Below are 17314 nucleotides of genomic sequence, written 5' to 3' on the forward strand. Positions count from 1 at the left end.
CTGCTGGGCACAGAGTTAAATTTTTTAACATTTTCTAATGGTGGTGTGCCTCGTGATTTTTTTCATGAAACAAGTGTGCCTTTGCCCAAAAAAGGTTGAAAAACACTGCCCTAGTAGCTAACCTACAGCACAACATTTATTAAAGGATGGGCGTGGCCAGACAGACCACGGGACTGTTTTCCTTGATGATGCAGCGTTGCCTGGATATAAGGTGACGTCACGGCAAGCCCATGTTAGTATATAAAGGGATGGTGGGGAATGGATTTGTAGCGCATACACTGTACACAGAGCTGGTGCGGTTTCTAGGCTTAGTTCCACATTTACATTAATGGGCAACGGCCGTGTCAATGCATGTTAAGGTGAGTGACGGGAAATGTATTTGCTTTGCGTTACTACAGGATGTTGACGCTGCGTATTTCTGGGTAGGACTGCAGTTTGCTGTATGCTGTGCTATATCAATATGTATTTCTCTCTCCTGCAGAAAGCGATAGACGCCAGCAGCGGCGACAACATCCACAGCCCGGGGTGCTGCAAAATCTCCGAGTTTACTGCTGAGCCCCCCTGGTTCCTCTGATAAAAGGTGAGTCAGGGTGAGAAAAGGGGGATGTTGTCCGAGAGTGGGAGTTGTAGTTCAGCGGCTTGGGGAGAGCTTCAGGCTCCCAGTGATGTTCATGGTTCAGTCTTATGATGTTATCTGTATTTCTAGTGAGCTCAAAGGTGCCTCCTATAAATGCTTCCAGGTCTGGGGGGCTATATCTCTGTACCATATCATTGGGTACATGCACCATCCATCCTGACTAGAATCTGTAGCCATTAGTTTGCTCATAGTACGCCTTGCTAGCCCAGATTTGTACCTTTATCTAAAAGTGGAGCACAGAGAGATGTGGCTGAACACAAGCATTGTGGAGGGGACACCATTACTTTGGCCTAAGTCCAGAACGCACAGGGCGGGCATTAAGTACTGGGCAGTCTTGAACTTGTCAGCACATCACTCTGTGCCTTGCTCTGGGTTTTCAATAAGGAACAAGTCAAAGTAGACAGTAGAATTACTTATGGCAGTAGCACAGATGCTTAGTGAATAGGCTGTAAGGGGCACTATAGAGTCCCAGCCTATAGTAAATGAGGATTATAAACCTAATATTGTGCTGCACCCAGAACCTTTAAGGCCTTTGAAACCCGTTTTATCAGTTTATTAACCATCTTAGAACTCAACGGAATATCATTACATTATTGCTTGATATACAATCCATGAAGGAACCAAAAACAATTCCAAAATCTATCTATTATGCCCCCTTTCTCCTGCATCAGCTACATTTTATTGGGGAACTTATGTTTTTGTATGTGATTTCCATTGTTGTTTAGTTACTACACTGGTTATTACACCAATATAGAGAATATGATTGAGCACACTCTTTTCTTGTTAGTTTAACTTTCTTACAGGAAGCTTTTTTATCTTTCCTTCTAGCTTGTTGCATACTTAAAAACAATCTTGGTAAAAAGGCTTAAAATCCCAGATTTCACAATGCAAGGATATATCCAGGAGTCAGATTTTACCTTGGTTGAAGAAGGCTTTATGGCCAGAGATTTGATGGAGGAGATCATTAATGAAGTCTCACAGACTGTAAGTATCAAATAAAAACTCTAAAATCTTTATAGATATTACCCAGTAATTTACTACTGTGCTTGTAAGGAATACATTGCTGCTTTCTATATTTCCTTTTCTTGCATACTAGCTGGCTAAGGGCTTATTAGCCCTTTATTGTACCATATATTTCTGGTGGTTGATCAGATTAGAAAAGTGTTACCTGGCTCAGCCCTCCTACCCCCACCATTCAAGCATCCTTAAATTCCACTAGCAAACAGTCAGTGCACAGAGCCATGTTGCCACAGAACAAGGCAAAGATAGAGGACAGCGGAATGATAAAACATTTTGGGGCAGATTCACTAAAGTCCAAAAAAAGAGTGATAATAATAGCATGCGTTAAAAATATTATCACTTCTTATTTTTTTAACGATCGATTCACTAAATGGACACTTGTCATAATCAAGCAGCGATGTTATTGTCATTATTTTTAAGCGTTATTTTAAAGCATGCAATATATTTATGCGTTATTTCGTAGCATGCGATATTAGCACACGCTATTATGCACGTAGCAGTTACTTTCTGAAAACTACTGTTCTGAAAATTACCATTTCCCTGAAAACTGGAGGATGCATCACTCTAGGATGATCACATACTTAGAAAAATCCCACTGCAAACTCCATCTTGTCGCCACAATCACCAGCTGCAATTTTGTTTAGTAACACCTACTCCTGGGAGGCGTTAAGTTTCACAGTTATTATCGCCACATTTTATGCTTTTAACGCTTCAAATATGTTTGTGAATTATGCGTTAGTATAATTTCTATGCGATAATTAAGTCAATGTGATAAAAATAACGATTTGCGATAATGCATTTTTTTGCGCATGCGATATGAGTAGTAACACATGGGAAATTACTTTGATGAATCGGTACTTAATTATCGCACACTTTTTAACGCAAAAAACAATGCGATAAGCGTTAACGGCCTTTGAGTATCAAATCTCTAATTTTAATTCTGCTATTCAAATTATTCAATTTCAACTATAATTACTTTTTTTTTTAGGAGGATCGCGATGCCTTTTTTGTGGCTGATCTTGGGGATGTCGTAAAGAAACACCTCCGTTTTCTGAAAGCTTTGCCTCGTGTGAAGCCTTTCTATGCAGTGAAGTGTAACAGCAGCAGGGGAGTGGTGAAGATCTTGGCTGAGCTGGGAGCTGGATTTGACTGTGCCAGCAAGGTAACTGACTACTACAGTCCAAGCTTCTAGTAGGGAAAAACCTGGAGGTGGGAAAAGATTGCTGCTACCACAGACTATAATAAGGACTGGGATCTTTGTTAGTCTTGAGCAGCAGTAAAGTTATTTCTAAATAACCTATTTTCTCCTTAATTTGCAGACAGAGATTGAGCTGGTCCAGGACATTGGTGTGACACCAGAACGAATTATCTATGCCAACCCATGCAAGCAGATTTCCCAGATTAAGTTTGCAGCTAAAACTGGTGTCCAGATGATGACATTTGACAATGAGGTAGAGCTGTCCAAGGTGTCAAGAAACCATCCAAATGCCAGGTATTGTCTCTCTTGCGTGCAGTCAGATTTACCTTGCAGAACAAGAATGAATAATCTTTTTGTTTTAAAAAAACAAACAAACTTGTAGCAGATATTAATGTTGGCCTTTTTTAAATCTGCAGGATGGTACTTCGCATAGCTACAGACGACTCTAAATCTTCTGCTCGTTTAAGTGTAAAGTTTGGTGCCCCCCTAAAATCCTGCAGACGGTTACTGGAAATGGCTAAAAACCTCAGTGTGGATGTCATTGGTGTTAGGTAAGTTATCATTGGAAGTGATTTATGCACCTGCTTCTCTACCAAAGAGTATGGAGAACTCATTCCAATATCCGTGTGAAACAAGCATGCTTAAGAAATAGGGACCTTAGCAATAGCCAGGGTGGGGTTGAGCAAGGCATGAATGGTAGTCTGAAAAGGTAGTGCCTGAAAATGGGCAGTACTATGTATGTATGTATATTTAAAGACTTTATTTCATCAATAACTACCTGTAATATCGAATCCAGATTTTCAACATTTTCATTGCAGTTTCCATGTTGGCAGTGGATGCACAGATTCCAAGGCCTATACTCAGGCTATTGCTGATGCACGCTTGGTTTTTGAAATGGCATCCGAGTTTGGGTACAATATGTGGCTGCTGGACATTGGAGGTGGCTTCCCTGGAACAGAGGATTCCAAGATTAGGTTTGAAGAGGTAAGGCATTTTCAGAGTTTGATTTAATAATGGCCAGACAAAGATCATTCTTTATGTTGTCTGCCTCCTGATCAGCTTATGAATTCAGTGATATTTGGATTGTAATGCCAAAATATCTCTAATTATCAGACTATATTCCTGCTTATATGGCCTATCATAAGGCAAAAATTGCAAGATTTTCAGGACCAAACCACATTCTTTCTTCCAGATGGCGGGTGTTATAAATCCAGCACTAGACCTGTATTTCCCTGAGGGCTCTGATGTGCAAATTATTGCTGAACCAGGAAGATACTATGTAACATCTGCTTTTTCATTGGCTGTTAACATTATTGCTAAGAAAGAAGTGCTAATGGAGCATTCTGGGTCTGATGGTAAGTCTAACTTTCCTCATGTTAATGGACACTTTCTTTATCTATATAAAGATCATACATTTTAATGCTGACCTTTAAACCAATGTCTCTTTTTCAGATGAGGAAAATGGGCCCAATAAGAACATTATGTATTATGTTAATGATGGAGTATATGGATCCTTTAATTGCTTGGTCTTTGATCATGCTCACCCTAAACCGATCCTCCATAAGGTATAACTTAATTTGAAGTCTTTTTAAAAAAATCCCTAGTCCTCATCCTTCCACCATTACTTTATGATATCATTGAGTCTTATTTGCCTCTTGCTGTACTCTAGACGGTACTCTGTTAAATTGTTTAGAAATTAGAGGCATATTATATTAAATACAAACCCAACACCCCTGTTTGTAGTTGGAAATACAATCATGAAATTGTGTTTTAGCTTGAAGCCAAAGTATTGTCTGTATTCTTGATTTTACGTTTAGCGAAGTAAATGGTCCAATGGTGCTGTGTACTTATGATATACTTGTTTCAGAATATTGCATATTCTTTGCTTATTATCTCCTGCTATTTTGCTTTTTTCTGTTAGGCATGTGTTTCTTAACCTTGGCATACTTTTACTCCATATTATGAGTTGTAGTTCAGCAACAACTATGGGGCCCTCTAATGTAAATTTTTATCCCAAAAACCTTATGTTTCAGTGTGGCCAGGCAGTCATAATTAGTCAGTGGGGAAATATGCCAAGCTCAAAATGCCAAGGAAAAATCCCCCAGTGGGTCATATAGTGACTGTGCACTGCACCTTGCGACAGAAAAATCAGGCACTGGATACATAGTATTTTAGATTATTCATTTTGCAGGGACAGTTTAGTGATTATTAGGGATTCACCAAATCCATGATTCAGTTCGGTATTTGGCCAGGATGTAGCCTTTTTCGGCAGGGTTCGGATTCAGCTCAATCCACGGTCCTGGCCGAACCTAATCCTAATTAGAATATGCTAATTAGGATTTGAAGGCTTAAATGTCAGCGTGTGAACACGGAAGTGGAAAATTTGCTGCGGCGCCATTTAACTCTTCCGTATCCTAATTAGCAAATGCTAATTTGGATTTGGTTTGGTATTTGGCCAAATCCCTTACAATGGATTCGGGGGTTCAGCCAAACACGGAAAACTTGGTTCTGTGCATCCCTAGTGATTATAAATAAGAAGAAATCCAAGCTATGAATTCAAGCTTTACCCTTCTCAACACTGAAATTTGACTTTAGCCATAAACATTTTACTTAACAAACTCATCCTTTATGAAGCACTTATCTGGAATCTTTTATGGGCGCAAATTACATCAGTTGTGCTAAACTTTGCATATCATGTTTGCATATCATGCATACCATGTTGATAAAACATGACATGACCATATACCAATCTATACCTTATCTTGCCTTGTTTAGAAACCTTCTCCAGATCAGCCATTATACACCAGTAGCCTTTGGGGACCTACATGTGATGGCTTGGATCAAATTGCAGAGAACCTTCTGCTCCCTGAGCATCATGTTGGAGACTGGCTTTTGTTTGAAAACATGGGTGCATACACCATAGCAGCATCTTCTAATTTTAACGGTTTCCAGCAATCTCCAGTACATTATGCCATGCCCCGTGCTGCTTGGTAAGTACATTTTTTTTTTTTTAGGCTGTATTTTTTGTCTAATATATATCCTACCAGCAATACAAACTAAGATAAAATCATATCATTCATAGGTTTAAAAAAACGTTTTTGTGCCCCTGTTCATAAGGCTGCATGTACAATAATCTGTGTTCTCCTTCTCCAGGAAAGCAGTTGAGTTGTTGCAGAGGGGATTACAGCGAACTGAGGATAAGGAAACTGTTTGCACCCCAATGTCTTGTGGCTGGGAGATTTCGGATTCCTTGTGCTTCACACGTACCTTTGCAGCCACCAGCATTATTTGAATTCCTGCACCATGGGAGTGACATGCAAATGTTTTGCCATTAAACAATGGGATAGTATTAGCTCATCTAAGTAGTTCATTGTATTGTTAATGGAATCATTCTTACCTCTGCATGCAGCCATCATCATCCAAATTTTTGTGTCATGGGAGAAACACATATTGATATTTATTTTTGGACCAATCCTTATTTATCTCATTGTTTTTAAGTATGCAACAAACAGTATTTTGTTTCTGGATCATCCATGCTGGAACAGTTTATGCACTGAAAATAGTTCATCTTATTCATTTATAATAAATTCTATTTATTTTAAAGCCGTAATTTATTCCTTTTATAAAATCTTTTGCTTTTTCTTGGGAAGAAAATGCTTAGAAGTGCATAATGACAGGCAGACCTCAATTATTCTTTTGACTACACAAAAAAGGGTGGCTGTGGGATTCTTTGCTTATCTGGCATTAAGACTAAAGGTAGTCATACACAGGATAATAAAGCTGCTGACAGACCATGTCGGCAGGTTAATGGCAGTGTTTGGGGCCCCTAGATGCGCCTACTCAACAAGAAGGCCAGATGTGAATCAGACAGGCTTAAAGATCCCATTCAGGCGAGGGGGACATCAACTCCTTGATATGTTATTTGCCCAGATGGCCTACACCCCCATATATGCGATTCATCAAGTTTGCCAAATGGTCCACTTGTATGGCCACCTTACACTGTGTCTCAGTTCTGTCTATTCCAAAACTTAAAAAAAAAATAAAAAAAATCTGTGCTTAATTATGTGCATTTCTTAAAGGTGTTATTCATCCAAAAAGAAAATGTAACTCTAAGCAACTTTCTGCTAAACATTAATTTTCAGTGGTTCTAAAGTAATTTTGTAAACTGATTTGCACTTCAAGGCAGCGCAAAATAATAGAACATATTTGGTAAAGGACCTTTTTATGTGGAGATTTGTAGCCATCTAGAACACCAGGGCAGTGAAAAAATCATTATTTACTGTACAGCGCTGCGTACATAAGTAGCGCTTTAGCAATAAAGATATACATTCTTGCCAAGGTTGGGATGCCAGAACTCTAAAGCAAGTACAGAAAGAAATTTATGCAGTTTCCACAAAATCCACTAGAGGGATATCCCCACATTCTCCATTTAATAAATACACTTCTAAAAATCCCATTGAAATACATAGAATGTAGGTGGGTTTTTTCTAAAAACTTTATTTAACCCTTTTACTGCCAGCCATTTTGGTCAAAGCGGAACTTGTATTGCCAGACAGTTTTTGAAGATTTTGCACTGTTTCACTTTAGGGGCCTTTCCTCGGGGGGACTTTTAGTTTACCAAGGAAAACAATATATTGTTTTTTTCAGAACAACCTAAGCTTTCAAAATATGGTAGAATTTTTGTGTAATTCCAATTCTGTAACAAGATATAGGCTTCTAAATGTCTAAAAATGCAAAAAAAATCAAATTTTCCATAATATAATCACACATACTAGAAACAAAAATTATTTTATGCACGAATATACAACTGATTTGGAAAGTCCCATGTCTCCTGAACGTGCCAATACCAAATATATATAGTTTTATGGAGATTTCTCACTTGTATAGGTCAAAAACTCCCAGCAGTACACTACCAAATTCCCAAAGCACTGCTCCAAAAAAACTGCATACTTTGGATTTCAAGGCCAAAATTCCACTAACAGAAGGTTTATCCCAGAAAATTGTACATTTTTGGAAAGAACAGATTCTGGGGAATACAGAATAGGCACAACTGTCTGTCTACTCCAAACTATCAAGTCGCAATGCTTTCCTAAAGTTATTGGTTTTTATCAAAATTTGTGATTTTTTTAAAAAATCGCTTCAAAGCTTCTAGTCTATAGTATCTTATCTCCTACAGGTCATAAAGTAACCAAATAAAACACCCTAAATATGAATGCCTGGGGTCCACTGAACAGTTTGATGCCCAATATGTATAGGTTTACCTAAGTATGTGGCATGTAGGGGCCCCAATGTGAACATACCCCATATGAACTGTCATTTCTGTCATTTCAGCTTCTGCAAAATCAACACATTTACATCATTATATGTGGGATAAAGCTAGTAAAAAGTATGCTCACCCCAGAAAGTCATATATTTTTGGAAAGTACACATTCCCCCGAATCTAAAATGGGTACCTATGTCTTTCTACTCCAAAGTACCAAGCCGCACAGCTTTTCTAAAGTTAGCAATTTTGATGACATTTCCAAAAATCCCCTCAAAGCTTCCACTTTGAAGCATCTTATCTCCCACATAGCATTAGGTACCAAGATAAAACACCCTGAATTTGAACGCCAGGGGTCCACTGAACAGTTTGATGCCCAATATGTATAGGTTTACCTAAGTATGTGGCATGTAGGGGCCCCAATGTGAACATACCCCCATATGAACTGTCATTTCTGTCATTTCAGCTCCTGCAAAATCAACACATTTACATTATTATATGTGGGATAAAGCTACAAAAAAGTACGCTCACCCCAGAAAGTCATATATTTTTGGAAAGTACACATTCCCCCGAATCTAAAATGGGTACCCATGTCTTTCTACTCCAAAGTACCAAGCCGCACAGCTTTTCTAAAGTTAGCAATTTTGATGACATTTCCAAAAATCCCCTCAAAGCTTCCACTTTGAAGCATCTTATCTCCCACATAGCATTAGGTACCAAGATAAAACACCCTGAATTTGAACACCAGGGGTCCACTGAACAGTTTGATGCCCAATATGTATAGGTTTACCCAAGTATGTGGCATGTAGGGGCCCGAATGTGAACATACCCCCATATATACTGTCATTTCTGTCATTTCAGCTCCTGCAAAATCAACACATTTACATCATTATATGTGGGATAAAGCTACAAAAAAGTACGCTCACCCCAGAAAGTCATATATTTTTGGAAAGTACACATTCCCCCGAATCTAAAATGGGTACCCATGTCTTTCTACTCCAAAGTACCAAGCCGCACAGCTTTTCTAAAGTTAGCAATTTTGATGACATTTCCAAAAATCCCCTCAAAGCTTCCACTTTGCAGCATCTTATCTCCCACATAGCATTAGGTACCAAGATAAAACACCCTGAATTTGAACACCAGGGGTCCACTGAACAGTTTGATGCCCAATATGTATAGGTTTACCCAAGTATGTGGCATGTAGGGGCCCGAATGTGAACATACCCCCATATATACTGTCATTTCTGTCATTTCAGCTCCTGCAAAATCAACACATTTACATCATTATATGTGAGATAAAGCTACAAAAAAGTACGCTCACCCCAGAAAGCCATATATTTTTGGAAAGTACACATTCCCCCGAATCTAAAATGGGTACCCATGTCTTTCTACTCCAAAGTACCAAGCCGCACAGCTTTTCTAAAGTTAGCAATTTTGATGACATTTCCAAAAATCCCCTCAAAGCTTCCACTTTGCAGCATCTTATCTCCCACATAGTGTTAGGTACCAAGATAAAACACCCTAAATTTGAACGCCAGGGGTCCACTGAACAGTTTGATGCCCAATATGTATAGGTTTACCTAAGTATGTGGCATGTAGGGGCCCCAATGGGAACATACCCCCATATGATCTATCATTTCAGCTCCTGCAAAATCAACACATTTACATCCTTTATGTGGGATAATGCTACAAAAAAAGTACATTCACCCCAGAAAGCCATATATTTTTGGAAAATACACATCCCCCCGAATCTATAATGGGTAAATATTTCTTATTGCTACAAAGTACCAAGCTGTAAAGCTTTCCTAAGTTTGCAGATTTATATGACATTTTCGAAAATCGCATAAAAATGTTGCAATTTGCGGCATTTATCTCTCACAATTTCTTGATAAAGATCAGATAAAGACAAATCACCCCAAAAAGGAACACCAGAGGTCTACTGAACAGTTTGATTCCCAATATGCATAGATATACCAAAGTCTGCGGTATGTACTGAACCCAAAATGAAAATAGCGCATTAGGATTTCTCGCCTGCCAGCTCAGCTTTTGCACACAGAGCCCCCTGTCAGTGTATTATGTGCCAAAACTTCCCCTAACCATACAGTGACCCCCACAAAACCATATATTTTTGGAAAGTACACATTCTGACAAATCCAACAAGGGTAAAGAGTCCTTTCTACACCAAAGTACCAATCTGCAGAGCTTTCCTAAAGTTATTGGTTTTTATGACATTTCAGAAAATCGCCTAAAAATGTTGCAATTTGTCGCATTTATCTCACACAATTTCTTGCGTACAAAGGCAAGTCACCCCAAATAGGAACACCAGAGGCCTACTGAACAGTTTGATGCCCAATATGCATAGATATACCAAAGTCTGCGGTATGTACTGAACCCTAAATGAAAATAGCGCATAAGGATTTCTCGCCTGCCAGCTCAGCTTTTGCACACAGAGCCCCCTGTCAGTGTATTATGTGCCAAAACTTCCCCTAACTATACAGATCCCCCACAAAACCATATATTTTTGGAAAGTACACATTCTGACAAATCCAACAAGGGTAAAGAGTCCTTTCTACACCAAAGTACCAATCTGCAGAGCTTTCCTAAAGTTATTGGTTTTTATGACATTTCAGAAAATCGCCTAAAAATGTTGCAATTTGTCGCATTTATCTCACACAATTTCTTGCGTACAAAGGCAAGTCACCCCAAATAGGAACACCAGAGGCCTACTGAACAGTTTGATGCCCAATATGCATAGATATACCAAAGTCTGCAGTATGTACTGAACCCTAAATGAAAATAGCGCATAAGGATTTCTCGCCTGCCAGCTCAGCTTTTGCACACAGAGCCCCCTGTCAGTGTATTATGTGCCAAAACTTCCCCTAACTATACAGAGACCCCCACAAAACCATATATTTTTGGAAAGTACACATTCTGACAAATCCAACAAAGGTAAAGAGTCCTTTCTACACCAAAGTACCAAGCCGCAAAGCTTTCCTAAAGTTATCGGTTTTTATGACATTTCAGAAAATCGCCTAAAAATGTTGCAATTTGCCGCATTTATCTCACACAATTTCTTGCGTACAAAGGCAAGTCACCCCAAATAGGAACACCAGAGGCCTACTGAACAGTTTGATGCCCAATATGCATAGATATACCAAAGTCTGCGGTATGTACTGAACCCTAAATGAAAATAGCGCATAAGGATTTCTCGCCTGCCAGCTCAGCTTTTGCACACAGAGCCCCCTGTCAGTGTATTATGTGCCAAAACTTCCCCTAACTATACAGATCCCCCACAAAACCATATATTTTTGGAAAGTACACATTCTGACAAATCCAACAAGGGTAAAGAGTCCTTTCTACACCAAAGTACCAATCTGCAGAGCTTTCCTAAAGTTATTGGTTTTTATGACATTTCAGAAAATCGCCTAAAAATGTTGCAATTTGTCACATTTATCTCACACAATTTCTTGCGTACAAAGGCAAATCACCCCCAATAGGAACACCAGAGGCCTACTGAACAGTTTGATGCCCAATATGCATAGATATACCAAAGTCTGCGGTATGTACTGAACCCTAAATGAAAATAGCGCATAAGGATTTCTCGCCTGCCAGCTCAGCTTTTGCACACAGAGCCCCCTGTCAGTGTATTATGTGCCAAAACTTCCCCTAACTATACAGATCCCCCACAAAACCATATATTTTTGGAAAGTACACATTCTGACAAATCCAACAAGGGTAAAGAGTCCTTTCTACACCAAAGTACCAATCTGCAGAGCTTTCCTAAAGTTATTGGTTTTTATGACATTTCAGAAAATTGCCTAAAAATGTTGCAATTTGTCGCATTTATCTCACACAATTTCTTGCGTACAAAGGCAAGTCACCCCAAATAGGAACACCAGAGGCCTACTGAACAGATTGATGCCCAATATGCATAGATATACCAAAGTCTGCGGTATGTACTGAACCCAAAATGAAAATAGCGCATAAGGATTTCTCGCCTGCCAGCTCAGCTTTTGCACACAGAGCCCCCTGTCAGTGTATTATGTGCCAAAACTTCCCCTAACTATACAGAGACCCCCACAAAACCATATATTTTTGGAAAGTACACATTCTGACAAATCCAACAAAGGTAAAGAGTCCTTTCTACACCAAAGTACCAAGCCGCAAAGCTTTCCTAAAGTTATCGGTTTTTATGACATTTCAGAAAATCGCCTAAAAATGTTGCAATTTGCCGCATTTATCTCACACAATTTCTTGCGTACAAAGGCAAGTCACCCCAAATAGGAACACCAGAGGCCTACTGAACAGTTTGATGCCCAATATGCATAGATATACCAAAGTCTGCGGTATGTACTGAACCCTAAATGAAAATAGCGCATAAGGATTTCTCGCCTGCCAGCTCAGCTTTTGCACACAGAGCCCCCTGTCAGTGTATTATGTGCCAAAACTTCCCCTAACTATACAGATCCCCCACAAAACCATATATTTTTGGAAAGTACACATTCTGACAAATCCAACAAGGGTAAAGAGTCCTTTCTACACCAAAGTACCAATCTGCAGAGCTTTCCTAAAGTTATTGGTTTTTATGACATTTCAGAAAATCGCCTAAAAATGTTGCAATTTGTCACATTTATCTCACACAATTTCTTGCGTACAAAGGCAAATCACCCCCAATAGGAACACCAGAGGCCTACTGAACAGTTTGATGCCCAATATGCATAGATATACCAAAGTCTGCGGTATGTACTGAACCCTAAATGAAAATAGCGCATAAGGATTTCTCGCCTGCCAGCTCAGCTTTTGCACACAGAGCCCCCTGTCAGTGTATTATGTGCCAAAACTTCCCCTAACTATACAGATCCCCCACAAAACCATATATTTTTGGAAAGTACACATTCTGACAAATCCAACAAGGGTAAAGAGTCCTTTCTACACCAAAGTACCAATCTGCAGAGCTTTCCTAAAGTTATTGGTTTTTATGACATTTCAGAAAATTGCCTAAAAATGTTGCAATTTGTCGCATTTATCTCACACAATTTCTTGCGTACAAAGGCAAGTCACCCCAAATAGGAACACCAGAGGCCTACTGAACAGATTGATGCCCAATATGCATAGATATACCAAAGTCTGCGGTATGTACTGAACCCAAAATGAAAATAGCGCATAAGGATTTCTCGCCTGCCAGCTCAGCTTTTGCACACAGAGCCCCCTGTCAGTGTATTATGTGCAGTAACCCCCCCCTAACTATACAGTGACCCCCAGAAAACCATATATTTTTGGAAAGTACACATTCTGATGAATTCAAAATAGGTAAAGTTATTTTTGTACACCAAAGTTACACCTGGCAAAGCTACTCTAAAAACAGATCAGGAACACTTATATAGGGATAAAATGTGATAAAACCACAAAAATTGTGCAAATCAGTGAAACAACAAAATAAGTTACATGACAGTGTAATTAGTGGCCAGAATATTTGATCCAATAGTTACGCTGTCAAAATAAACAGTTTTTAGGTAAAAGAAAATAAAAACAAAGTGGTAAAATGAAAAAAAAAAAAAAAAAAAAGCAAAACAAAAAAAAACCAAAGTGTTTGTGTATACATGTGTGTACATGTGTAAAAGTTGTGTGATAGTGTGTAAGTGTGTATATGAGTGTAAATAAGTGTATAAAAGTGTGAAAAATGAAAAAAAAAAATAAATAAATAAAATAAAAAAATGCTAAAATGTGTGCTGTAAGTGTGTGTAAATGTATGTAAGTGTGTATAAATGTATGTAAATGTGTGTATAAGTGTGTAAAAGTGTGTAAATGCAATAAAAAAAAAAGTCCTTACCTGTTCCTGAAGACCGATCGCCTCCTTCCTCATTTGGGCCGGCGCTGGGGGAGAGGGAGGAAGCAGGAAGCAGCAGATGCGATGCGATCGCATCTGCTGCTTCCTGGAGGGTCCTGCGAGCGATCGGCTCGCAGGACCCTGATGACAGCCCCCCTGGCACATTGCCCAGGGGGGCTGTCATTGTTAGAAGCCCTCTGCAGCGGCGGCACATGCCGCCGCTGCAGAGGGCAGCGCTTAAACGCCAACGACGTATGAGACACGTCGTTGGCGTTTAAGCCCTTTTACTGCCAGCACGTATGCCATACGTGCTTGGCAGTAAAAGAGTTAAAAAAAAAAGAAAAAAATATTTAAAAACAGCCCAGCAGGTTGATTAAAATTTATTTCAAATATATTTTCTACAAATGCACAAGTTTTATAAAACATTTTGTGGCATAAGTCATATTATACCTTTCTTTGGAAATTATGCAATCCTGACTAGCAGTAGTTTTGCAATTACACTGAAATTCTGTGAATTAACGCTGCACTGCAGTTTAAAAAAATAAGGCAAAGGGGCAGATTTATTAAGACACGAATTCGAATCCCGAATGGGAAAAATTTGTATTGGATACGATCATTTCTGAAGATTGCGACTTTTTCGGCGCCGTCGCAACTTTTTCATATCTTGCGAAAATTTTTCGTCGCCGTCGCGACTTTTCCGTATTGAGCGATCGTAAACAGTGGGAAAACCTTTCCGACTTTTAACCTTCTTTGCATGATTTTGGAAGCCTCCCTCAGGACTCTGCAGCTCCAACCTGGCCCAAGGAAAGTCACAATACCCAAGCTTGAATGAATCCGAAACTTTCGTACTCGGCGTGACAATACGAATTTGACGCAAAATTTTATCGCAAAGTACGAAAAAGTTGCGACGGCAACTAAATTGTCGCAAAAATAATGATCATTACGAAAACAGTGCATTCGGACACATTTGGAGCTTTTGTGGATTGATAAATCTCCCCCAAAGTGTCCTAAATTGCCTAGAGCAGTGCTGTCCAACTTCTGTTGTACCGAGGGCCAGAATTTTTCTGACCTACGTGGTGGAGGGCCGATAATAGAAGCCAGTTTTGACCACTCCCCTTTTTGAAACCGCACCCACTTGAAACCACACCCATGTTATCACATGACCATACCCATATTAATGGTTGTAGTACTCTGCCTGCCCTACCCTGCCTGTGTATGCCATACTCTGCCTTCCCTAACCTGCCTGTGTGTGCCATACTCTGCCTTCCCTACCCTGCCTGTGTGTGCCATACTCTGCCTTCCCTACCCTGCCTGTGTGCCATACTTTCACTGTGTGTGCCATTCTTGGCTGGTTTGTGCCATACTTGGCCTGTGTGTGCCATACTCTGCCTGCCCTACCCTGCCTGTGTGTGCCATACTCTGCCTTCCCTACCCTGCCTGCGTGTGCCATACTTTCACTGTGTTTGCCATTCTTGGCTGGTTTGTGCCATACTTGGCCTGTGTGTGACATACTCTGCCTGTGTGTGCCATACTCTGCCTGCCCTATGCTGCCTGTGTGTGCCATACTCTGCGTATGGCACACACAGGCAGCCTACAGTGACACAATATGGCACTGCTCCTACAGTATGCACAATAACTATATATTAAAAAACGTTTTAATTGCAGTACCACCTCAGTATATGTTCTTTTTGTAGTATGCAGGGATTATTTGTGGGTTTCTACTGCTCCTGAGGTGTGAACAGGGGAACAATATGGGTGATTACAGCCTGAGCCTGAGGTGTGAACACTGCAGGGGGTGAACAATGCAGAGATTAAAAGGTGTGAACAACACAGGGGATTACATGTTTAAACAATACAGCCTGATTACAGCCTGAATCTGAGGTGAGAACCATGCAGGGGGGGCAGTTAATCTCAGTACTGATACCATTTAATGCTTACACAAGAGTAAGCCATCAAAGCAGCCAGACAGGTGGGGGGCCACACAGAGGGGGGTCGCGGGCCGCATGCGGCCCGCGGGCCGCCAGTTGGACAGCACTGGCCTAGAGTATCCTCGGTCACTTCAGTTTACACTCATGATCTAGGATCTCTTGCCAGAATTAGTTTAGAATCATTAGAAGTGTTTTATTGTAGGAGAATGTCATTGTATTAAAGGGGGGTAATGGAGACCCACCATGTGGGTCCAAAACATGTAAGCCTATTTTTTTGAGACCTGACGTATAGGTTAAAAATGTCTGCAAAAGGCTTTCTGCAAGTCTCTCGTTCTTCTCTATATCCTGCTTTTCCCTTTTGGAAAAGTTTTTAGCAGGAATAGCTGCACTGTAGAAAATTATTAATGTGAGCTGCACAATCTTAGGTACTGATGCATATGCAACAGATACAAATGGACTTACAGTGTTTTAGGGGTGGCTGATATGTTGGTCTGTAGTAATTTAGTGCTACTTAGGATTTTGAAAACATTTGCCTACCTTAGAGGATTATGATTATTGGTCAGATGTAGACCAAACATGTGGCCTTCGCAGATGATTTGCTTTTTTTTTTTTTTTTTTTTAAAGGGGATCTATCACACAGACAAAAGCTGTATACTGTATGTTCTTTTCCAGTTAAATCCAAATTCCTTTTTTTCATTAACTTATCGATACCCATTATAAAGGCATTAAAAAAAAATCCCAGCTGTCAGTTTTATATTGTTTGCTCTGCCACAGGCGTACTGCATCAGGCGCACTGCTTTTAAGAAAATGAATAAAGGTTGAGCTTTTAAAGACTGCATTCTGGTGTGTGACTGAAGCTGATTCTTGCTGATTTATGCCCTGCCTCTGTACCTTAGGCTTAGCCATAGAGGCGTGGCAGACAATTACTTTCCGTTCAGTACTTCCTAGATGTCTCTATCTAATTGTGTAGCCTGTGCACGGCAGATCTGGAAGGGTTCAAACAAAGTCAGACAGACACGGATAATGCCAGTAACAAGGCACCTACCACTGTTAGAGTGACCAGCAGGACTAAGCATTAAGAACTGGCAAAAAGCAATGGCATCAGCGGTATTTAGGCACAATAATTTCACGTCCAGGATTTTTTAGGAATCAATCATCGCTGGTGATGGAGTTGCACTGCCAAACCCTGGACTACGTAACAGTACCCTCTCCCTTGGGGGGCCTTGGGACCCCAGGGACAAACAGAAATGAAACTCATTAGTACATAATGGAACAAATAAAGTATCACAATAAGTTGGAATCAAGTGTGGAGCCATTTCAGAAACAGCATGCAACTGGATAGTACCTGGCTCAGAAACATTATTATAATGTACAAACAAAGATAGTGCATGTTAATGCTTTTTCCTCGAAGCAAATTCTTTTCTTATTTGCACAATGTTATGTG

The 17314-nt window shown here is 39.9% G+C and overlaps 1 protein-coding gene across 1 annotated transcript; it reads left to right on the plus strand.

Moving 5' to 3' along the window:
- The first annotated feature begins 235 nt into the window (after window positions 1-235).
- On the plus strand, window positions 236-6465 carry azin2 (antizyme inhibitor 2). Its single transcript, NM_001015993.3, has 11 exons — window positions 236-359; window positions 482-580; window positions 1466-1621; window positions 2646-2819; window positions 2977-3149; window positions 3272-3406; window positions 3674-3839; window positions 4048-4210; window positions 4308-4420; window positions 5631-5845; window positions 6009-6465. Exons 3-11 carry the CDS (start codon window positions 1523-1525, stop codon window positions 6145-6147), a joined length of 1377 nt encoding a protein of 458 aa, NP_001015993.2. The 5' UTR covers window positions 236-359; window positions 482-580; window positions 1466-1522; the 3' UTR covers window positions 6148-6465.
- Window positions 6466-17314: the final 10849 nt, after the last annotated feature.

The sequence above is a fragment of the Xenopus tropicalis genome, chromosome 2, assembly GCF_000004195.4.
Source record: "Xenopus tropicalis strain Nigerian chromosome 2, UCB_Xtro_10.0, whole genome shotgun sequence".
In the NCBI taxonomy this organism is placed as follows: Eukaryota; Metazoa; Chordata; class Amphibia; order Anura; family Pipidae; genus Xenopus; species Xenopus tropicalis.